The sequence below is a fragment of the Sorex araneus genome, chromosome 4 (genome assembly GCF_027595985.1).
Source record: "Sorex araneus isolate mSorAra2 chromosome 4, mSorAra2.pri, whole genome shotgun sequence".
Lineage (NCBI taxonomy): Eukaryota > Metazoa > Chordata > Mammalia > Eulipotyphla > Soricidae > Sorex > Sorex araneus.
Genome location: NC_073305.1, coordinates 29263929 through 29289628, shown reverse-complemented (window position 1 = coordinate 29289628; position 25700 = coordinate 29263929). Strand labels below are relative to the sequence as shown.

The 25700-nt window shown below is 35.9% G+C and overlaps 1 protein-coding gene across 8 annotated transcripts in view; it reads right to left on the bottom strand.

The window, feature by feature from the left end:
• Nucleotides 1-25700, bottom strand: part of RBMS3 (RNA binding motif single stranded interacting protein 3) — an 803180-nt gene that overhangs the window by 63490 nt on the left and 713990 nt on the right. For all 8 annotated transcript variants that reach the window (XM_055135539.1, XM_055135543.1, XM_055135544.1 and 5 more), the window contains one exon: nt 6196-6306. In XM_055135539.1, the coding sequence (XP_054991514.1) occupies nt 6196-6306 (111 nt within the window). The remainder of the gene's footprint in view (nt 1-6195; nt 6307-25700) is intronic.

Here is a 25700-nt window from a genome sequence, read left to right as displayed (position 1 = left end):
ATACACTAGTTTTGCATTTCTTGTGATATTATTTTAAATTTTTCATCATTGATGCGGTGTTCCACATGTGCAAATTTACACACTGTTCCTTGATGTAATGTTAACTCTTTTCCTAATTATATTAAATTCATGCTACAACTTCAATGTATATTATAGGATTATAGATTATGGCTGACTTAATCATTCATTAATAGAATTATAAGATGAGCACAGGAGCAAACATTCAGGCAAACAATTTCCTATCTTTTAAAATATTCTCTTAGATGAGCTTCTCAAAAATTATAATGACTTTTAAGTTACAGAAAGTATAGATTTTTTGAAAAGTGTTTACTGACATATTGCTTCTGACACATTTGCAAACATAGAGTATTATTATCATACCACCAGTGATCAGGAATATTTCCCTATAAATTTATCAACAATGCATTTTATTTTGACAACTTTATGGAATAGATTAGAGTGTGTGTGTCTGTCTGACTACAGTTATACTTTATAATTTATTTGATCCTTTTTACATGTTTTTGGCATTCTTAGTCAAATTTTTTGGCATTTTTAGCCCTCTTTAATCAATTATATGTCAATATTTCATTTGAACACAAAATTTATACTTTAATCTAATAAAGTTAGATATTTTTGTATATATACACCATTTTATATTACTAGTGTTTAACTTAATGCATATCTGTTTGTTTACATTATCTTTAAGGTTCTTTTATTCTACACTAACTAAACACAATTTTTAAACATTTAAAAAACTAATTTTCTTTTATCTGTATTATATTTCTTATTTTCTCCATTTTAAATAAATTAATGCATTTTTCTGCACAAATATTTAGGGAGATAAACCATTATTTGTGAATTTTTTATGCTGTTTCCATTTTACATTGTGCAATGCTTTTTCAAAACCTTATTTTTATACCTCATAATGGGGAACAAAGCAATCTCTAAGCAAAAATGAGTAATTCAGGAATTTCACGAGATAATCAGAACCATAAAGCAATTAAGGAAGAATACATGACTGACAACATTAAGGAATTATGGTGAACAAATGAAATACAATTACAATATTATCTTTGTGAGTGGCTATGGTTACACCATGGGAATCTAATGATGTCACAAATCACCAGTGGTTTGGACAATACAAACAGAACTGCAGATAAGGAGCCTGCAGAACAGAAATGTTTTATTCCTTTCAGCAGATTCTGGTGACATTGTAAGCCACTGTTGACCACCAACTGAACAAATGAAAAGGAGATAAGAAACTTGTAAAACAAGATTGTCCTGTGATTTGGAGATTCTCATAACAGTAAAATCCTTAGTGGCTTCTGTTAATGCTTGCAACAAAGTGGTAAGAAATTACTGGTAGCAGCTTTAATCCTACTGAGGAAATCTTGTGACAAAAATAAATAAATAATATATAAACAATAGCAGAGAAGCTAGAAAATTCTTGAAGGTCAGCAGAGCCCTGGAAGAAAACAGGCATGCTGCATGCATTGAATTCATTTCTTTTAAGACTACGAGAATCAATCCAATTGAAAAATTGGTGGAGAATTGAACAATAAATATGAGAGAAGGAAAAAAATAGCAAAAAGTTAATTAAACTACAGGACATCCATTTCAAAATTTGAGGTTGTATGAGAACAAATGTAGCTAATTTGATGAAGATGAAAACGATGCTTTGCCTCAATAGATTCCCCCTTGGTCCAGCACTTTTAAAAAGGAAAAAGGGACAGGATGTGTGGTCTCCAATCCCCCTTCTAAAAAAATGAAATATTTTAGTCCACCTCCATGTCCATCATTGCCTTTGAATCATTAACTGGGTCTCTTTTAGTTATGCTCTTGGGATATGTTTGTGTAACTGAGATTTTTAACTTGATAGGTCACTTTTTCTATTTCTTTTTAATTTTTTTGGGGGGGCCACACCCCAGCAGTATTCAGGGCTTACTCCTGGATCAGTACTCAGGGATTACTCCTGGCAGTCTCAAGGGACCAGATGGGGTGCCTGGGATTGAACCCCAGATGGCCTTGTGCAAGGCAAATGCCTTACCCACTTTTTATACTATTTATTTGTTTGCAGAATTTCAGTGAGCTCAAATGTTTGAAAGTTTTTGAAAAGTTACAAGTAGGAGAGATATGTGTTCAAGTAATTTTGATTTGCCAGCCCTGGTAACATGATAAAAAATGAATTGAAACACATTAACACTGAAAGGAAAAAAAGAAGTTAGAAGAATATCACAGTTAACCAAACATGGTCTAGGGTGGAGATTCTTGAAATGCAGAGAATGGGATATACATGACAAATGTCTAATGACACAAATTTAGTATAATATGAAAAGCATTTCATACTGTGAGAGGAGAGTCTAGACTGAGTCAAATGATGTCACGAACCATTGGTGGTTTGAAAAACACAGACAGAATTGCAGATAAGGAACCTGGAGAATACAGTTATGGAATTAGCCTAAAAGAAAATTAGGAACTGGAACATACACGGGAAAGGGATTTCAGTGGGAGGCGGAAGCTCACCAGATTAGTTTGGATCATGCTGACTTTGAGATGTTTGAGGGATATGTTCATGGCTATTATACTAAGTAATTAGAAAAATGAGCATACGACTCTAAGATGAGGTCAGTATTGAGAATTCTAAATTAGGAAAATTCTCTGTAAAACTTACCATTTTAAACCACAAAAGTGGATGAGAGTGCTTAAGGAAATCATGAATGAATGAAAAGTTAAAAATTAAAAAAAAAAAAAGGAAACCCTGGCTTAGCAGAAGATGAAAGGAAAGAAGCAATGGTCAGAGAGATTGGAGAACCAGGCAAATGTTGGGGAGTAATCACAAAGATTCCTTAGGACAAACAGGGCCCAATAGTAAATTGTATACAAATTTCCCATTATCTTGAGAAATTGGATGGTGAGGATCTATAAATGCTCTATAGCAGTTACTGCCCAGATGGACTTGAGTCATGCCTGGCCTCCTTAAATAAGATGACTCTGATCCAGACAGCCAAAGGCATGGCCTCTCCCAACTGTCCATCCACATTCGGGTATAGTATTATACCCGAATTGTATTAAAAACATAATCTTCAATATCATGAATACTTAGGTGATTAGACCTATGAGATTTTACATATAGAACAAATGCTGGCAAGCAACCAAATTAACATAAATTTCATGACATATTTCCAGGATTTTTTTCTTGAACTTAGTCAAAATCATTCATTAGCGTGAACTTGCCAGCCTCAGCGGAATTTGGGATCTATAATCTTATAAGATTTGTTAGGAACTAAGGAAGTGTTATGTCACAGGACACAGGACACTGATTTAAACCATGAACTTGGTAGTGACTTAAGTCCTTTCTGGTAACCTGGACTAAATTTCCGTTAGAGGTTCCGATGGTAGAGGAGCTATATTCTATCAGATATGATACATATATCTTTCATTTAACACTCAAAAAACCCTTGAATATAAATACTGTCATCACACTTTGTAGAAAGGAAATAAAACCTCAATAAGTGAAATAATCTTAAACATGCATACCTAATAAAGGGCAAAGGTTTTGTACCCAAATTTGATTCCAATGCCCATTTTTGTATAAATGTGCTCTTGTTGAAAAGAAGACAGGAGTTGCATACTCAGTAATGAAGAAGTATGTTGAAAAAATGCAGTAAGTGGGAAAATTTAATGGAAGGAATTAAACTCAATTGCATAATATCACTTCAAATGCCAATAAAAATTTCAAATAAAGAAAAATAAATGATAATTCATCAAAACAACAAAGTGATTATTTAAGAAAAATATAATATTCTAGTCACCATCATATAACTGATATTTTGCTTAATAAATCAACAAAATCATAGTTTTCTCTGTGCCTTTCACATAAAAATTAATGAAAATCTAAACATCTGAAAAACATCCATTTACATCAAATCTGCAATCTACCTGAAAGATTATTTAATACAAATATAAAGGAGAATGTTTTTAAAATGTTTAGAAAAAGTGTAGAGAAAAACTGATGTTAAAAATAAAACCACATTGCTTAAATGTTTTGCTTTCTGTAAGAGAACTATCATTATTGAATAATTTGGCAATTACCAGCTGAGTGAAAATTTTTGTATAAATGTGTTCTTGTTGAAAATGCTCAAATTTTAGATATCATGACAATAATCATAATCATGATATATTATAGAATCAATGACTATTGTAATTCTAAATCTGTTCTATGTGTTTTAGCTGATTTTTCAATTCCTAAAAAGATTAAATCACATTCTTATTTAACCTCATACTTGAAAGCTTTCCTAGTTTGAAATTTTGATCTTAATCAGATGGCTTTGCTTTTGATTCAAATAAGTAGGACTTAACAAGCATTTATTTTCATTCAAACTTCATTTTTTTTCAAACTCCAAATTGTCATAAAATACTGTAAGATTGCATTACTTCACTCATTTGGAATTTATGATCATTTAAAGAAGAGAAAGGTGGACATCAAGGGAAATCAATAGTGGGATAATGAGAGTTCAAGTCTCCCAGTATTGTTCTTGGGTTTCACTTTGTTCGTAATGAGCAGAGTAGCTATACATAATCCTCACACATTGCTAACTACTGTCAAAATATTATCTTCAAATTCTATCTCCCTGATAAAAATTAGCTGCACCCTGGTGTGCAGTTCTTTGTACACTTATTTATGATTTTTAAAAGTCTAGGTCAGAGATCTGAGAGATCATTTCATCCAGTTCACGGTTTTAGATTGGTAAAGTACCAACAAATGCTTTTTTTTTCAGGCTCAGTAACTAAGGCATTGGTGATATATTCTTTGTGTTACTAAAACCAAATAACTTTACGGAAACAATGTAAGTCTTTTTGTTAAAGTAGATTATTAAAGTCTCAGTGGACTTCCTAGAAACATCTAGATTCCAAAAGGCCTAAGAGTGAACACATGTATATGGCAAGCAAGCAAGATTTAAGGTGGAATGCCTCATATACAACTGATGTACAGAGTGTACATAGATATTTGGAAACAAAGCAGCATAATTATGAAGAATCACAGAAATGATCACTATGAGACATAAAGGCTTAAAGACACTGAGCCATAGAATCAAAGAGGCCCATAGATGATCACATTCAATACTTCAACAAACAGAGAGGGGAAATAAGGACCAGAAAATAATCCCAGTAACAGCTATAATCAACTCATTCAAGATTAGATTTTTGACATCAAATCTGATGTGCTTTATGTCATATTTAAGCTGGCTCTGTCAGAAGAAAAAGCACTTTTATTTTTATGCCTTCAAAAATGACAAAATTATATTCCTAACTATCTATCTATGAAAACTGAAAGAATAAATTGCCAGTTGAGCCTCATAGGCATGAACTCTAGTATTTCTCATGGATCTCTATGATGATAAGAGACAAAGTTGCACTATTCTAAGTTGCCATAAACAATTAGTCTTTGACCATTTAAGGGATTATTTTTTTGTAGATTTCTTTAAAAACAAACATGCAATTCTGTTTTTGTTTTCAAATACTTTGCTGATATCAAATGAAGGCAGCAATAGTTGTTTTTCAACATTCACTCCTTGAGGAGAATTAGTGACTACTCAAAAATATTTCAACCTATAATAAAAAATCAATTATTGTGGACTCTTTGCCCCCCATCTTTTTTTAAACACCATATAAGTGTTTATTTGATATATTCAAATAAAAAACTTTTAAAAAACCCTTAGTTATATTAGGTTCTCACTAACCCTTTTACTGATTGAAGTAAATTAAAAAGTCCTGCAGTTATAGTTAATGTTGGCCTCCCACTCACAAATTATCTGGAAATGCCATACTTGCTGAGGTGATAAATAGCTGGGAAAAGAAACCAGGCATCAATATATTAAGCTGCAAGGTGGAGATATACAGATACATACATAATGGCATCTTTCCAAAAGAGACAATATCTGGTGCAAGCATTATAAAAATTAAAGAATGTCTCCAGTTGGAATGCAATTCAGAAGAACCTTCAGCATTTTCAGTGGGAATAAATGAGTCCTGAAATTGAACGTGCATGCTTAAGAAAGTTTATTTCTCTGGAACATGAAAAGAGTTAATCAATAGCATAAAATCAGTTTTGCTAACAATGCAGTGAAGACAGAGAGTATTGCATCTTATTGAAAAGGGCCAAGACAACGAAACAAAATAAATTCTACAACTTACCGTTCCTGTTGTGCCCAATGAAAGATGATTCATCTGTTGTGTCAGGGGGCCCATCATGTTTGCTGGCTGCATTGACATAGGATGGTCCATTGTCGGTGTGATCACAGCACCCTAAAATCACACAATGTCCACATGAGAATAGGCTCCAAAAGAAAGGAAAATTTTAAAAAAAATACTAAATGAGGTCAAGATAAAAGTATTCATTTTTATCATGTAAGTCAATCATGTATGTTTTGCATATCCATCAATATAATTTTGCACTTTAATAAATTTATACAATTAGTAATATTCTTTCCACTGTTGTGATTTATCAGTAATATGTCCAAAATGCCTGTCATTTGTGATTTAATAGTGTATTCCAGATATTGTACATATTGTCCCATTATTCTACATATAAGTTTCTCTGACTGCAAACATATTAATAGTAGGAATATTTGCTAGCTTATTTTGAGCTGTTATTGGACTTTCAGTTTATGGCACTCATCCATGCTTTATAAAGATAATTGTTAATCACATCAATATAATCTATCACCAGGACAGTAAAGAATTGCTAGCCTGAATGGGTTTTTGACTCTGAATACCATTTAAATCCAATATACTTTATATAAAAATCAGCCAATTTCCCATGTTTTATCTTCTAATCTTTTGATCTATGTTCTATGTGTTTTACATGACAGAAGCAAACTTAAAATCTATCTAAATGTCAACTCTTTAAATAGTTGGAAATAAATATCTTCTTGTAGAATTTGCCTTTTGCTTTATTTTGATGGTTAGGGAAGCAAAAAATAATAGACATTATATTTTAAAAAAAAACTTTCTGTCCATATACAAAGTTCCCATTGGCCAGTGAAGTACAGACAGTCCACATTATTTTGTTCTTCCAGGTCCTCTATCTTACTGTGCTATCTAAATTGATCGTCTTAATAACTAGAACAGTATGTTTTTATCTTATTCTGGGGAGAAGTCCTTTCAAACAGTGCTCAGGGAGTCCTTGGAGTTGTGCTTGGTGATACTTGGCTAATCAGGCCCTAAGGGTATATTGAGGCTGAGAAATCTGTGCATCTCAAGGACTGCAGAGGTGAAGACTAGCAGGGCTACCCCAGAGTTTGCTCAGGGCCAATTTACCAGATCCCTATTTTTTCCATCCCAAATTCCTTTTCTCCTAATAAAACTAAGATTTTGCTAGTGAGAATCTAAGGGTTTTGTTTTTGTCTTGTCTTGTTTGCTTACTTCTAAAAATCTAGGGTTGAGTGAAAGTAGTGAGATTATAAAATTCCTGTGCTTTACTTGGTTTTGGGACTGGATCGATAGCACAGCAGGTAGTGCATTTGCCTTGCATGCAGCTGACCCGGGTTTGATTCCTCTGTCCCTCTCAGAGAGGCAGCAAGCTACCGAGAGTATCCTGCCTGCATGGCAGAGCCTGGCAAGCTACCCGTGGCGTATTCAATATGCCAAAAAATCTCAGGGCGGGGGGAAATGAGACGTTACTGGTGCCCGCTCAAGTAAATCGAGGAACAATGGACCACCAGTGATACAGTGACAGTGATTTTGTTTTGACTGTGCCAGCGCTGAAGTTAGGTCCTTGCATATGAAAAGCAAGTTGTTTACTGCTGAGTTATATCCTCAAATCACCAATGTTTTATTTTAAAAATGATAATAGAGCAACTGATTAAATAACAATGATTTAAATGTTTAGTGATCATAAAATGATTATATATTTGAATGGTATTTTTTTTTCTGAAAACATTATTTTTCTCACGATATGACAGCTTCCCATATTAGTAAATATGCGGATAAAGTAAAAGGGCAGGTTTAGGTAGACAGAGCAATTTGAATAGTCAATCTAACCACAAGAAAATGTTTCTCAAGTTGTTTTTGCACTCAGAATCCAACTTCCTCGCTGTTAAAAGATCAGATCACCACTTACCCTTCCCCCTTGACTCATCCCCATTAACATGAATGGAAAATTAGAAATGCAGCCTCAGTGCTAAATATACAGAACTAGCTTTGTTCATAAAGACATTAGAACTTAAGAGCTAAAAAAAATAAAAAAAAATAGATGTACTTCATTCTATAGGTCTTGCAAATACATAGAACTGTACACTTGCATAGTTGAAATTTCTTGATGCATCTGTGAATTGAAGTATCAGTATGCTTTTTAAATGCAAAATATGGTATTATAAGCTTTCATTCAATTATAATTCATGCTTTCTTCCTTCTGCTTGAAATAAAGATTTGAGGGATGGGTGGGGACCCCAAGCAGTGCTTCTGGCTCACTGCAAGTTCTGAGGATACAGAGCTGCTTGGTACTGTGATGGCCTCAATACTAGAAGGTCTAGTATTAAATCTGGCTTTGGTTGGGTGCAAGCAGCCTAACCTCTCACCATCTCTCCAGTCCTGCATTTCTTTCTTTTTTTTTTTCTTTTTTGGTCACACCAGCGATGCACAGGGGTCACTCATGGCTCTGCACTTAGGAATTACTCCTGCCGGTGTTCAGGGGACCATATGGGATGCTGGGAATCGAACCCGGGCTGGCCGCGTGCAAGGCAAGTACCCTACCCATTGTGCTATTGCTCCAGCCCCTCCAGTCCTGCATTTCTTAAACAAAATAGTATTTTCCCCTTTGTCTTAAAAAATAATAATGGTCTTCATTTTGGGTATGTGTTTTTGTCAGACCAGAATTAAATACATGAAGAAACTGGACTATTCTTAAATTACTGAGAAATAAACTATAGAATTTCTGCAGAGTAAAAGCAGAAGCCCTGACACATTTTTCCAACAAAAATTGCACTTTCATGACATTCTAAACCTTCACAGGTGCAAAACTTCAATAGTCTTGAACTTGAGATTTAGCTTCTCTTCTAGAATGTTTGCCCTTAGAAATTCCAACACACAGCCAAACTGTCACCATCTTAGAAACTCCTCAGGTTCTAAAAAGCCTCCTGGATACACATAAAACCTCATTCCTCATAAATCAGAGGAATAAAGACCCAATTTTCTTTGGTATAGATACTTTCCTCTCAGTGTTCTAAGGATGACCTCATCCCTGGTGGGTGGGAGGGGTAGACTTCAGTCCTTGTTTGGGAGGGAATATGCAAATGAGACATATGAGCATGTGACAGAAGAGGCAAAATTCATGCATGATAAGAAAAGGAGGATTGAATGCCTGCATTTGGAATTAATTGGGGATGAACTGTCTGAGCTCTTTAGAGAATCTTTTCAGGAAAAGTGTTTGGGGACTCATTTGATTACAAATGCAACCAACTGACTGCTTTTGTGTATAAAACAGAAACCTGACAATCAAAAGGAAGAGTGAGAAGGGATTTGTCATCATTTGGAATTTTAAATCTCAGTACAGGGCGTGGAGTGCAAAACAATATAAGAAAAGCATTTCTCTCCTTAAATAGACCAGTTATTGCAAATAAGTGAACAACAAAATAAGGATTTGGGAGACAGAATATCTAAGAATATGTAGTCTGATTCATATTCTGTGAAAAATGGTCAATGAATAAGAAATTGCCACAAATTCTTAAGAACACAAACTCTTTTGTAGTACAAAGTGATAAAAAAATTAAAATTATAAGTTGGAAGTAGTAGATTGGAACTTCTTGAAGAAACAAATATTTCTGACAATATCTTTAAGGACAGAATTTATAGATTAAAGTAACACAAAGGATGGTACTTTTTCAGTTGCTTTGTAGACTATAGAATCTCCTTTTATTTTGTATAAGACACATCCTCTCCCTCTATCTCTTTCTCTCTCTCTCTTTCTCTCTCTCTGTCACATACACATGCAAGAGATAAGAAAAAAGAAAGAAAACAATAAAGCATGGCACAAACTTGCAGTTGTTAAGGCAAAACTTACCCTCAACCACGATCATGCTTCATTAAGTATGCTGTCAAATTCATTCCTATCCAATGCATTTAAGCCATATCCTGAGGAGTGTTTTTTGACAGATGTTGCCAACACATTAAGGGTAATTTCATTTACTGCAAATGTATAGAACATTCTGTCTGTTGGAGCTCACTTGGCAAATGGCAAAGCAAGAGGAAACAGATTTTTCATTTTAGCATCTCCGGATGTCTGGGTTTGCTCAATGTTTAAGCTGTAGTGAAAAATACTATAACATGCTATAATTCCACTAGAAAGCATGATGACCAAACAGCTGACGGGAAGTCTGTTCTACTTTAGCCAGTCTTAAAAAAAAAAAATTAAAAAAAGTGCTGCTTCCACTTAAGATATGTAGTTTAGATCTGGTCACCCTGGTTCTAAAATATTTGTTCTCACCAGGAATTCAAGAAAGTTTCCGAAGATCAGCAATATGGAATAAATACATCTGACCAAAGAACAATAACGCATTTGACTTTTTAACCTTTTGCCAGTATCGGACTCTTTGTGTATTCTTTTTGTTTTGTACGCCCCATCTGGCAGTGCTCCGATGCTTCTCCAGATGTGGTGCTTAAGGTCCAGGAATAGGACCTGGCCTCCTACACCCAAGGTCTATGCTACAGTAGCTTGAACCATTTCTCCAGCCCCCTCTGCCCATATTTAGAAGGGATTTCAAGTCTTTGAGAGTTTGTTGATATTTTAATTTTTCAATACAACCGTGGTAAATAAAGGAAAAGGTGCATGCTCTCTTATCTTGAGCATATATACTTAACTTATTTTAATGCAGATAGAGATAAGAATCATATGTAATAATATTCCTGTGATCATCAGTAATAATATTCCTATGATTGTCAGTATGGTAGGAAGTGATAGTCCAACCAGCAGACAACTCTGTGGTCTGGGGATTTGGAATCAAGTTTTTAACATGCTCTCCTCTCGGAGAGCCTGGCAAGCTACCAAGAGTATCTCGCCCTCCTGGCAGAGCCTGGCAAGCTATCCGTGGCGTATCCGATATGCCAAAAACAGTTAACAAGAGGTCTCATGATGGAGACATTACTGGTGCCCACTCGAGCAAATCGATGACAGTGACAGTGACAGTGACAGCTCTCCAAGAAATGACTCATGCATTTTAAAATTCAAAAGTGTCATTTGCCTGTAAACTGCTGTTATATTAGCCAACATTTCAGTTTTTTTAATAATTATTTTTATTTACCTATGAAATAAGCAAGTGATTGTTTGTGACCATGTATTTTAAACAAGTTATGTCTTAGATCACACACTATCACCTTATTACAAAGAAACCAACCATCTTCGCCAGCTGAACCTGTGCCACCAGCTGAACTTGTGCTCTTGCTCTCTGAGCACTGTCTCTATCCAGGTTCTCTGAATATTTAAGGTCTAAGTGTGATGGTCTGACACGTTCCTATGTCTTCAGGTATAGCACATTTGAGAATCCTATTGAAAATCTTAGGGTTGAGGAGACAGTACAGTGGATGGGGCCCTTGTGCTATACCTGTTTGATCCCTGGCATCACCAATGATCACGCAGTACCACCAAGAGTCGTTCATGAGTTCAGAACCAGGAATATGCCCTGCCCTGAGCACCTCAAGTTGCGGTCCAAAAACAAGCGGGAGTGAAAAGCCAGAACAGAATGGGGACTTAGGAAAGTGACTCCATGGCGTGCATTTACTTTACAAACTTGAGGCTCAATGTGTGATCTTGGCACTGCCTCATGTTGCTAGTGTGCTCCTGGTAACAATAAGAGTACCATTTCTGGAACACCACAATCAGGCAGGCACCTGGGAACAGTGCAACAATAACAACAACGAGAGGAGAACAGCTCCTATGCTTAGACTTAATCATTAATCTTCACAGTCCCTGATAAATTTCCAACCAACTTGAAGGGGCAGCTGTGACTTTTCAAAATACTATGTTTTAATTTTAAAAGTTGTGGCATAGCTGCTCAAGTACGACTTTAACTTTGAAATAATTTGGGGATGACCACAAATCAATACTGGAGATATAGGAGAAAGAGGGATTATCACAGTAAGCAGATGCCACATTCCTGCCATACTTCTACCACTCTATTGTAACCCTTACTCCCTTTGAACCTTTATTATCCTTTTTACTGCTTCTTTCAATAGTATGCCTTTCAAGAGGGAAAAGGTTATATTTACATATCTTTTGCAATTTCAATAAAAAGGAATTGCATGCAGTAGATACTCAAAACAGTTTTGTGAATTAATTCCAAATATCACTACCACAAGTTATTCACTTGAAAATGAGTAACACGGGGTCAGAGAGAAAGTACAGCCAGTAAGGTGCTTGCCATTCCTACTAAAAGCTTTGAAATTATGCATTTTTAATTATCATTATTCTCAGTCTTCCTGCTCTCTATATAGCACAAGGCAGTTAGTTGCTTAATAAATAATTTTCAAACAAAATAAAATTTCAAACCAAAAATTTCATACAAACACTGTTTTGAAATTATTACTTAAAGGGAGCATTCTAAAATCTTTAGAAAAATTGTTGTTCAACACACATATATCTATACTTATTTTTAACTTTGACCGTGTCCTTAATGAGATTAAAAAATCATTTGATATAAAAATTTGTTCTAATATTATAATAGCATATTTAAGATATTATTGAAATTAAAGTATGTGTGGATGTCCATATACAAAGTGTTTTACTGGGGTTAATTTTATAATGTTTGAAAAGAACTTTGGATCATGTCCAGTGACATTTTTGGTTGTTCAAACTGCTTCCCACAACAAAAAATTAACCATTAGTTCAGAGGTTTAGAAACCTGAATCTCTACTTAGATATATCTACCAGTGATATTAATATAAAATAGCACAGCAGGTAGGGCATTTGCCTTGCACACAGCTGACCCGGGTTTGATTCCTCCATCCCTCTCAGAGAGCCTGACAATCTACTGAGAGTATCCTGCCCACAAGGCAGAGTCTGAAAAGGTACCCATGGAATATTCGATATGTAAAAAGCAGTAACAACAAGTTTTAAAATGGAGATGTTACTGGTACCCGCTCAAACAAATGGATGAACAACAGGACTACAGTGCTACATTAATATAAAATGTGATAGATTTTAAACGGAAGCTACTGGAAAATGGAACACTGTGTCATCTATTTTCTGCGATATGGAAGAGTAAACATACTGCTCTAAAGACTTGAGAACAAATTTTAGATTCTATGCTTACATTGTATGTATTATACAGTCAGTTTCCTAAAGACCTAAGATATAAATTCCTTAACTCAGCCATGAAGGAAATCAATTTTGTGACTTTCAATAACTGTATGTTTTTAGTTCAAATTTGTATTACAATGTTGCTTGAAACATAACTCTCCAGAGTTTGCTTTCTCTTTCCTATGTTCAGCAACAAACAGTTGCACTATTAGCTAGAGATGTCAGGTTATGCACTCTGGCATGATATTTAGAAGGGCATTTTCCATTGCTATGTGGGAAATTTAGAAGTCATATGCAGTTTTTCTAATAAAAGAATATAGTCTAACTGCAAATATTAAGCATCTTTTTCTCATTTACCCTTAAACATTCTTAATTTGGGTTGCTTTTTGATTCAGTTACCATTACTTGAAAATGGTTTTACAAGTACATAATATTATAAGTCACTACAATCCAATTAGCTTTATCCATGGAGACCCCTTTAAAAGAATCCTAATTACATACTATGTGTATTCAACTGTGAATAATGGTCTCAATTATTGGTTAAGTACCTATGTATTCAAGAGTGTCATTTTGAACAAGAATATAAAGTAAATGTGTCACATTGAAGTATTTCTTAACAAAGCAGGTAAATAGACAATTAGGATTCACAATAACGCTTCCTTAATCCTTTAGAACACTGTCAAAAAATCCTCCCACTGGTGCTGGGTGAGGGGTTGTAATAGTCTTTAGTGCAGTTGGAGCCATCAAGTACTTTTCTTTCTGAAAAGTCTTGAATAGCTGAAATAAATCTAGGCACCTTTGCTTTAGAACTTATGCTCAAAATTAAATAAACTGTTTACCAGTGACTTTTGATAATTTCAATGACTTTCTTCAGAATTACAGTAGACCAGAATAACATTCAAATATGTTACTTTATTGAGAGAGAGTTGAACATTTAAAGACTTTGGGGCCCTATGGTCAAATAGTTTTGTGACAAAATATAATGAAACTATCAGTTTTAAATCTGCATACTTGACTAAAATTATTAAATGGATTTTGTTACAAAAGCAGGTTACTCTATTATTTACTTTTATCTTTCTGTTTAAAGAGATCACATTTGCTGACCTAATGCAAATATTAAGTGTTCATAGAAGGATTTCAGGGCTTCTTCAGTAAATCTGTAATAATGTCAGCAATGAACAGTGAATTCATATTTATCAGCCTCCCATTTAAATCACATAATCAAAATGTGGCTCTCTGATAAGGGGATCTACCACACATCAATATGGGTGCCACAAAAATCCATGTTGCTATGGCATCACAGAAAGGGATCACACTATTTAGAAAACAAAAGATGTATTTGACCCCTAGTTCATTTTACAGAGTAACTGTAGTATTTATCTCCCTGACAGATGTACTGTCTATGTATAGCTGACAGTTTAAGGAAATTTGAGAAAAAAACAAAACATAAACAATAAACATTAAAGATAATTAAACCATGAACTTTACCAAACAAATGAGTTAACCAAAATAAATTATACCACCTTTATTACTTTCAAAGACACAGGAAAGCCTCACTAAGCACATGGCATAGTAGAAAATTATATTGAGGTAATGAAAAGAGCTACCATCTCACCATTTTGCCATCTAAACAGTTATAAATTATAATATATTTATATCACTTTCAAGATAAACAGAAATCATTTCCCTTTTTATGTCCCTATTATTCTAACAGGGAACACAAGGAAGCTGTATTAAATTAGATTATCTATCAAAGCACAAAATGCATTTTTATAACTAAGTTAGCATTTTTTAAAGTATCATTCTGTCATGAAAATGTTACATTTAAGACAATGCTACTGTAAATACAATCAATGACCCTTGTATTTTACTGTGTTAGAGGAGTTCATGTCCTAAAATTGTCCTATTTTAGGACAATTCAAAAATGGGGTCAAAATATTTTTTGATGTGATTTTCTACAATCAGAAGTCCTTGGGAACAAATGAAAAGTATGGTTTGCTCACAACACCTCCCTACTCTATTCCGACATTATCTCTCTCCAAAAAGTTCCCCATAGTAAAAGGTCTGGGGCATATTGCATGAGGTTCTATAAAATTCACATTTACCATTGCAATCTAAATTTCCACGGCTGTCCACTTGAAGCTTTTCCGTACACCATACTGAATGACTCATCTTTCTCTGACCCATTTTACTCTCTCACCTTGATGTTTCCCCTGGGTCATTGGAATCATAGCAGCTTTGTGAGCACACACCAACACTTTTATCAAAGGTTGCATTCTATGGGTCAACGGTTTCCATCACTGACCCAGGTTCTTACTCCCGTCTTTTTTTTTTTTCCATTCATGACTTCTATTTATTTCCTAATGATATTGGAGTCTAGCACAATGTTTGTCATAACACAGGTTGTGACAGTGGTTGGATGAGTCAATGGCATTGACTCATCCATGAGGCTTCCATGACTTTAAAGAATGAAAAACAATAAAAGCAATTCTATGCAAAAATTGGAGAAAATCATTCACAGAAAATATAGAACTCTCTTGATTGGACAAAAGAATGACCTTTAAAATCTATGCATCAATTATTTTGCTTTCCATTTAAGATGCTGTTCCTTGGCCACTGCCAGCTTGTCAGTCTTGTGATTTAATCTGTGAGGGGTCCAGGTTTCTAAGAGCCACTCACTACTCAAGACACTTTAGTGTTAGAGTTCACTGCATGATTTCCTTCTATGAAAGGATCATGAATCCCTTACTAAAGGCTACAAAGGTTTTGTTTACACCTCACTGCTACAATGCTACAATTTATTAGGATTACTCTGCTGTAGAATAACATTGGTTTGTCCTTTTTGCCTTGCCACAGGGAGTTTAGGTTTATTGGGTTACTCCCATCACAGTGCTCCAATTTCTCTGTACTTATTTGTAACTTCTTCTTTGTGCTCTGTTGACTTGTTAATATTGTTTTTTCTCTTCTCCTTAAGTCTTTTGCATAGTTAATTCAGAGCAATGTCCTTTTTGTATGGGCACAGGAAGACAGTAAAAGCTATGCTTTTGTAAATTGGGAGTTAATGAATTCTCAATGATATTTTCCTCCTGGGCATCTGTTCTCTCGCCTTAAGCCTCAGTTGTCCTTACTTCCTAGCACCCCACAAAGCAGGGTCCCGACAAGGGACTGGATGGACCCAGGGCAAGCAGTGAGCTATGTGCTACTCTGGCATCGAGTTGGGCTTGGCCAAAGTGCCACAATTCTTAACTATAAGTTAAGAGCATGGTCATAGATAAATGCTGTCATGATTCAAAAAGTAAGAACTAGATTTGGACCCTGCTAGGGTTAGGAATGATTAACCTGGCCTGAGCACTATAGTCTGAGTCTGTGGCAAGATGTTCCCAGGACAGCAGCCCTACAAGCCTCAATGTATCTCTTACTGTCTCCATACAAGAATAACTAATATTAAGATGTTAATTTAGATGTTAATTAAGTTACTGAACTGAAGAGAAGAGGAATACCCCTAAGTGGTTTTTCCAGCCTTGAGCTGATGGGCAGTCTGGAAGGGTTTTCTTGTGCTGATTTTGCTATTTGACTGGACATAGCCTCAAACCCCAGTGCAAGAGAGTTGGAGGAGTTGGGAGAGAGAGGAGGGAGCAAGATTGAGCATGAAGAGATGAGTGGGAGAGAGAGGAGGAGATGGTAATGAGGGGCAGTGTGAAACTAGAATGGGGGACTTAGAGAGACTGGAACAGGCGCGTAGGGGGAATGGAATAAATGGAAACTGATCAACCAACCGGCTTGGCCCTCGTTTCCTCCTTCATCTGCCCCATGGCTGGGCGAGTAGCCCGAGACCCCCCCCCACACACACACCTGGGCGGTGAGGGGGAGAGGCATGGGGGCTCCCCTAGCTGCCCAGAGATTATACACTCTGCCACAAACTATTTTATTAGGCATCCATATGCCTTAGATTCTTGGCAAATCTTGCCATGTTCAAAAATCTACATTATTCACTTTTCCAGTCTTTTTACATAGCAATCCCATGTAGAGGAAGTTTGAATGCTTGCTTTGAGTTAGTCTTCTAAAAGATAAGGCAAAGGAGGTTCCCAGCATATGTCTCAATATTTATGGCAGCACTTTTGTCTAATAAAATGTTTTTCTCACTATAACTAGCACTCTAAACTGTGAATTATCATAAAGTTTCTCATTAAAAATTTCTTCTTAATGACAAATAAGGGGGGAAAAAAAACACCTGCAAATCATGTTCAAAGTCCTGCAGGATTATATTGGTGTAGGTAACGGGAAAATAATTCCTCAAACCACAGGGGTGATCAAGAAGAAAAGCTGCCCATAATCAGAATTATAGCCATTGTTTATAGAGTAAATTGCTTAAATATGTCACAAGGCACCTTGATTCTGAGTATTACTAAGGGAAATAACTATTCCTTATCCTGAAATTTGCTACAAAATGCACTTTATTTTGTAGTCCCTCAGAGGATATTTCTGGGCTATTTGTTTTCTCCTTCAAGACATTTTTAGAAATTTGCCTGTTTAAACTGGCAACTCGATGAGAACTAAGGATACAGGTGTAAAGGCACAACTCCATTTAACAAACTATCTTTTCTCTTAAAATATACTTTCTGTTAGTGCCTTTGTCACTACCATGTGTCAAATTCACTATGTTCTCTCAATGCTGAGATAATACTGAGATTTTATGCATACGAATCAATCAAACATATTTTGTGATATGGATATGTCAATTAATATGCCTAAGGTGGCCAAATAGGTGATATTAAAGGTACCTTTATATTTTTATTCTTTAGGTCGGCTGCAGAATTTGGGTACAAACTTACTTACATCTTTTATTATATTGAAACATTTTTGCTCTTTCTCTTATACAACGAATTATGTCAGTCTTTGGACTCTTTATTAGTGTTAATAGAATGACTAAAATCTTGAGAACTTTGTCTGATGGGAGATCAGAGAGATTGTTTGGGAACTTAACACAGAATCTTGGTGTAGCCATAGACCCACTATACAAATATGCATTTAAAAGACAAATCAATCCCAGCTAAACCATGGTTATGGGCAAGTTTGAGAAGCTTTGATCAGTTTCTTATGTGTCCCATGGTTTGGTTGGAGTAGTTTTCTGTTGCAGTGCTCACATGGAGACTATTAGTTTGTTTCTTAACGATTTGGGACATTCATTTGAGGATGTCCCAAATTGTTTGAGGATCTTGTAACTCAGATAATCATAGTAATATCATAAATATGCCTCCTTGTTAATAACCACAGCCAATATTGTAGTTAAATCCTCAATTGCTTCCATAAATATACTGTCTTTATCCAAAAATTAAACCTCACTTACAAAAAAAAATCGTTTCTTTCATTTCCTATGACACATTTCCGACGAAAACCACTATTCTTTACAAAGAAATTTTAATTCATTTGATTATGAATTAAAAGAAATTGATGTAGACAGGTAGAAATGGAAAGGCCCTTGGCAGTGAAACTTAGATTAATGAAGTCTCTGGGAAGGAGAATCCTAAAACTGATCCACCCTGTGGATACAGAAAACAGACTGGTAAGAACTTCAGCAAACCCTGAGGAGGTTGGACCCCTCCCCATGAAGTTCCTCAAACTCTCTGGCCTCTCCCTTAATCTGATTAAAATGTGATCCAGCCTGAAGAAGACCATCACCACTCCCAGCCTCCCTGGTAACCTCCTTAGCAACGAACTTTTACCTGGAAAGAAGCCTCATGTGAGGGCAGGTTGAAGAAATCCTATAAAAGACCATCTTGAACAAAGGAAGCGCACGTATATGCTGCCTGAGCCCATGTGCTGCTTGCGCCCACGTGGTCGAGCACATGTGGTGCCTGAGCACGTGTCGCCCGCATCTCCCCTCTTGAGATGTGTACTTTCATGCTTTCATGTCTAGAGAGCTAGGATGTGTGTAGCCCTCTCTCCACCCTTGGAGAAGCCCGAATTCTTTCTTGAGAGCGTTACTCTTTTCCCTCTCACTTATCCCTTCCTCCTCCCCTCAAAAAAAAAAAAAAAAAAAAAAACCTCTAAATAAAATCTGTTTATGTCACTGCCTGTTTACTCCTGAAATTCTTTTCCACAAGCGAGATAAGAACCCAGTAACCCTGGGTCCCAGGTGGTAGAGGCGCTTGGGGAGAAAGTGACCGTCTTTCTCTTCCCCACTTCACGTAAGTCGCCCATGGGGTGCATAGACATCAAAATGAGTTACTACAACCAAGTGTCAAAAGAGATGCTATATCTTGTCATCTAGGATGATTCAGCATCTAAATCTTTTGTAAAACTCTATATACATACCATACATATAAGGTGGCTAGTAAGATGCTAGAAGTAAACTTTCAAAATATTTTTGATTACTTAGCCCAATAGCACAGTGGGTAGGGCATTTGCCTTGCACACAGCCAGCTCGGGTTCCATTCCTCCATCACTCTCAGAGAGCCAGCCAAGCTACCGAGAGTATCCTGCCTGCACGGCAGAGCCTGGGAAGCTCCCTATGGTGTATTTGATATGCCAAAAACAGTAACAAGTCTCACAGTGGAGACATTACTGCTGCCAACTCGAGCAAATCGATGAGCAACCGGATGGCAGTGATACATACGGTGATACTTAGCCCTGGTAAAATTAATTAAAAGCTAATTCCAAAATTTCAGTTCTTAAAATTTCTTAGTTGCATTGGCCTTTTTCTTGACTGTTTAACCCAAATTTCCCATTTTTAAAAAAATATAGAATCTGTGCCTCAAAATAACCATGTCCTGCTCTAATTTTTTTTCTCTTTCTCTTTCATCCCCAGAGCATGTTCTTTTCATCAGATTAATTCTAGGAATACCTAAAAAAAAAAATTAGGTCATGCTTGCCTTTTCCTTCTCTCTTATTCATCTATAATAAATCTGTAGCCAAGCTTTTTAAGAACTACATCATACATGTCTCTAAATCATCTCACTTTCTTTCTGATACTACTGGGTATGGTGAATGTGCCACCCTATCTGATTTGAATTCATCCAAGGACTTCCTGTGGTCTACTTCTCTTAGCCATGGGTATTCCACTTTAAAAAAAAATAATCTCGCCACTGTTATTGGTTCCCAGATGTAAATTCTGTTTTCTTTCCAAATAGAATTGTAAGAAAGAAACCTATATTTCATTACCTTGTTAATTATAGACATGTGACTTTTGCTAACCAGAAGCCTCTGCAAGGATGCTAATTGGAAGATGTTTGAGAGGACATGTGGTATCATGGTGTTGGTGGAAGCAATGCCACTCTATGGTTTACAGAAATTTCTGCCCCCGAGCAAAGCAGTGTGGTTTGAGCATAAACAGTAGACCCAGTTTGGCCAATGTAATATGAACTCTAGATGTTTTCTATTAATACTCTGCATTTATTTATTGTTTATTGTTAAAATTTATTTTTCTGCAACAAATCTTTGGATGAGATAAAATATATGTTGATTTGGGGTTCTGTTTTGAAGCTAAATGGGCTGAAAAAACCAATTTCATTCTGCTAAAAATACTCTATTACAATATTTCTATTTTTGACTGCTTCTCTAAAGTAAACACATATTCCTTAAACATGTTCTTTTATTTTAGTTTATTTTTTTGCTTTTGGATACACCAGCAGTGCTCAGTCCTCCCTCCTGACTCTGGGCTCTGATCACTCCTGGTGAGACTCCATGGACCATAGATCATGCTGGGAATCAACTCCAGCCAGCCTTGTGCAAAGCAAAAGAGTGACATGCTATACTAGTTCTCTCTGGTCCTAAACAAATATTTTTTTTTAAATCTATTTAGTGATAGTCAAAAGTTGAGATGTTTAGCATCCTGTGGCCTTAATGATATGCTATTTTTTTCTTACCTCTTAAAACTTCTGTAAAAAAAATATAGATTGCAAAATATTAAACTTAAGGTAAAAATGCTTTTTTTCCCTAACCTTTCAACCATCCACTGAAATTAAACTATTGTATTCAAGCTATTCAAGAGAAAAATAATCAGAATCCATTTTCCTCAGAGTTTTTCCTCCCGTTTTTTTTTTCTCTTCACACAACCTTTCTTTTCCATAGATTATATGTGTGATAGGCGGGGAAATGAATGCTCAGCAAAATCAGTCGATTTGGCTAGCATCCGAGGTTTTCAACATATACTTTTGCTTTATTTCACGCAAGAACAAGCCTGAAACCATCTGCCTGCCAAGAACTACATCCTTCATTCCCATTATGGAGATACAACCCCCCTACCTCATCATTAAAAGGCAATCTTCAAAGGGACATTGTTTTTGCTTATCCCCATTTTGACAGATGTTTTATATCATCTACCTCCACATGTTAGCTCATCTGTAAGGGACAGCCCACTCTTTGCAGCCAGCTGTGGAAATAGTTCCAGTGTCATCTGTGGCCACACTCATTCCATTCTTCTGACCTCACCAAAGACCACATCCAAGTGCAGGAAAAACAAACAGTCCTGATAACTTCCTTGCCAACATTTCCAGGGCAGGAGGTAGACCCACTTTAGACAAGAGCTCTTTACAAAGTATGTAACAAAAGAGAGGCAAGTTTACTTGAAACACTCAAATGTCACCAAGCTAGCCAATTGGGGTAATCCTTAGATTAAGGAATAATGAAGCAATACCATCTGCGGGCAGAATTCAGCTGAAAACATCTGGCTGACTCAGAATTACTTCAATTAGCCAGGGCATGTATCCGTCAATCATTTCTTTTCTTTTGATTGCATGAAGTTCCCACGATGAAATGTTTACACCACCAATTGATCCAATTCTTTGAAATACTGTGAAGCGACTATAAAACATTTCTTAGAGTATAGGCGATTCACATGAATTTGAGGTCCTTACACTAGAAAATATATTTTAGGAACACAAATTAAGCTGCTTATTTAAGAATCCTATCTCAGCTTGTTAAAAAATTCACCTCTTTAAAATTCACTTATTTAACATTCAGGTAAAACTTTTCTTAATAAGAATCACTTCACTTCCTGATGCTTGAGGGGCTGGCTGCTTGAATAATTATATATGCCAAATTGTAATGTTAGAACTCTAAAAACTTTCTTTTCACATTTTTATTATTATTATTCAGCATTTTATTCTTTCTTCCCTATCTTTCTCATTTTATTGGAGGCTTTGAGGTGAACGCTGAGGGCTTGTACTGTACACACCTGGCTATGGTGCTTAAACAAGCTACCCCATTAATCATCGATTCCATTTGCTTGACCAATAGCATTGATACCTTTTGATTGAATGTCATGCAGTTCTGCCTATATTTTCTTCAATATAGATTATGGTATGGCATTTCTTTTTAGATCATTTCTTATGAAATTAGGAACACCAAAATGTTACTGGGTTTTCCTTGCCATCCTACCCATACCCTAGTTCTTCCTCTCGGAGAACCTGGCAAGCTACCAAGAGTTTCCTGCCTACATGGGAGAGCCTGGCAAGCTCCCCGTGGCACATTCATATGCCAAAACCAGTAACAATGATGGGTCTCATTCCCCTGACCCTGAAAGAGCCTCCAATAGGGCACCATTGGGAAGGACGAGTAAAGAGAGGCTTCTAAAATCTCAGGGCTAGGACGAATGGAGACGTTACTGAGACCACTCAAGAAAATCAACAATCAACGGGATGATGATGATGAGGAGGAGGAGGAGGAGGAGGAGGAGGAGGAGGAGGAGCTATAGTGTTCTCACTGGGGGGCCTGTATCAGGTACTGGTGCTGGTGCTCCCACTTGGCTGAAGTGCTCTTTAAGTTTAAATGACTTTTGTTGTGGCATTTACACACATACTAACCAGTGGATGTGCTATTAGTCATGAAATTTATAGTTACAGTGGTCTTGGAAGGTCAGAGAGGTACTCACACAGGTGATGGGCAGAGATTTTGCACTCACCTGACTATGGTGCAGTGAGAAATAGCTTGTGGTACTGGGATAGCAGCGCTACCAGGTTCTATCATAACTTTGCTACGATTATGCTCAGGACATGAGACAACAGTGAGGATTTTAACTCATGACCCTATGCTTGTGAGACAGGCATGCTAAGGCACAGAATTATTCCTCTGGATCCCTTATTTTCTAACAGATTTTCTGAGTAATGTTTAGAGTTTATAATTAAGAACAGACGCAAATTAACTTATTCATTAATGCATACTGTGTGTGCATTGCGGTCTATCCTGAAAGCACTTACTGTCTTGAAGTCAAATAAATGTAATTACTGTCTTGGAGTTCAATAAGGTTTTTTAAAGGTTTCAAGACATAATATGCATAAAGTGATCACTGCATTCATTTTTTCTACAGAAGTAAACTTTAATGGCAATGCCATGCCATATATGCTAATCAACTTTGGCTCTTTGTTACTGACATTTGACTTCTTCAGTTACAGACAAAGCCCATGATTCTGCCTCCTCCAATAGGATAATGCATTATCTAGGTTGAATAAATCTGGATGTTTTACTCTAAAATAAGATTGTTGCTCCTCACTAGTCTGAGGTTAGTAAGCAACTGAGATAGAATGTGAGAAGAAAATATATATTTTAAATGAAGAAGAAATGTATCTTGGACACACATTAGATTATTGTTGTTGTTTATTTAACTCATTAAATCACTTTTTAAAAAAGTGACCCAATAGTTATCTTAGTTCTCAGGATCAAAAATGCTTTTGGACTCCCAGGTCCTGAAGTTCCTGGAAATGAATGCCTATCTCTGGAGAAAAGTAAACAGTAATTGTAGATGTTTTCATTTTTGTTTTCAATTATGGTCCAGTTATGAAGAGAACTTCTCTTCCTCTCAGTTCTTTCTTAATGCTGATTGTCAATCCACTTGTCTGATTGATTCTATTTTATTGTGTAACTCCTACTAAGAATTTTGCTTATACTGCAGAAACAATTGCTCAATTTAAATATTTCTGTATTGCATAGAACTGTGATAGCAAAAAGGGTTAACTCATATTTTCTAAGTGTCTAATATTCTGACTTAGGTTAGTGCTTTTAAAATTAAGAACCAAATTTCTAATTTTAAAATTCTACCATTTTCTTATAGAATAGATCAAGCAAATGTTAATATCCAGTGGTCTTGTTATAAGACTTATTTTTAAAATTTTTTCTCTACACTGTACAAAATTCAAACAACTAAAAAAGTGATGGATTTATAATAGTCTTTTTTTTAATTAATAATTAATTTTACAAACATTCATGAGAAAGATTTCATGAATCTGGAAATTAATAATTAAAGTTCAAAATCAAAATTGTATTCTAAGAAGGTCTCCATACACGAAACCACAACTTCTTCCTTTGGTAGCTGGAATAAGATTGTAGATTTGGATGGGTAAAGTGATCTTTAATAGGTATTTTAAAGATGAAGGTTGAGTACAAGAATGAAGTATAAAGGAATTATTTTTAAAACTAAGTAACATTTTTGTTTTCTGTATTTTGTTTTTTGCCCATTCCTGGCTGTGTTCAGGGACCACTTTGGACAGTGCTTGCCTAGCATGTAGCTGACTTTCTTTGGCCCTGGCAGTGCTGGAGTTAGCCCAAATCCTCCCTGACATACAGAAAAAATAAATGCCGAATGTAATGTTCAACTATACATTTCTTCACATCTGAACTGAGAAGGATAGCAGTCAAAGAGGAGTTAAGAGATACGTTCTGTTTCAAATATCAAAACTTACAGGCAAAAATAAATGACAATGGAATTTCATTTTTATCTCATGGAAATTTTTGGATCAGTTTTACCACAATATAAGGAACTTGCCTTGTATTCTGCTTTGCATAACTCAAATCATGGATCAGGCCTCTAGAGATAGTGGGAATTGGCGGGGGAACAGGGACATAGATGCTACATTTAGCATGCTCAGGGCTTATTTCTGATTCTACACAGTGTCAACACTTGGTGGGCTGGCCCTGTGAATTATATGTGGTGGTGGAGATCAAATCTAGTTTCCCATCTGCAAAGCAAAAGCCCTACCCGTTATATTATTGCTCTAGCCTGGAAAGTGGAAATTTTTAATCTACATATATTAAAAACTTCATAGAACTGAATGATGGAACAATTAAGCCTTCTAAGTTTGGGGAATAACACACAAAAATGATAATGAATCTACTTAATTTTTTTAGAACTTTGAGTGACGGACATAAGAAAATGGGGTGAAAAAGTGTGAGAACAAAGTACATGAATATTGTGGCCAAAAAACTGAAGTTATATATAGTTTACAGAACAGAGCAGGTACTGGAGAGATATTACAGTCAGTAAGGTATTTGCCTTGTGTGTGGCCGATCCTAGTTTGATTTCTGGCACACCATATGGTCCCCAGAACCCTACCAGGAGTAATCCCAGAGCACAGAGCTAGGAGTAAGCCTTGAGCATGAAAGAAAGAAAGAGAGAGAGGGAGGGAGGAAGAAACAA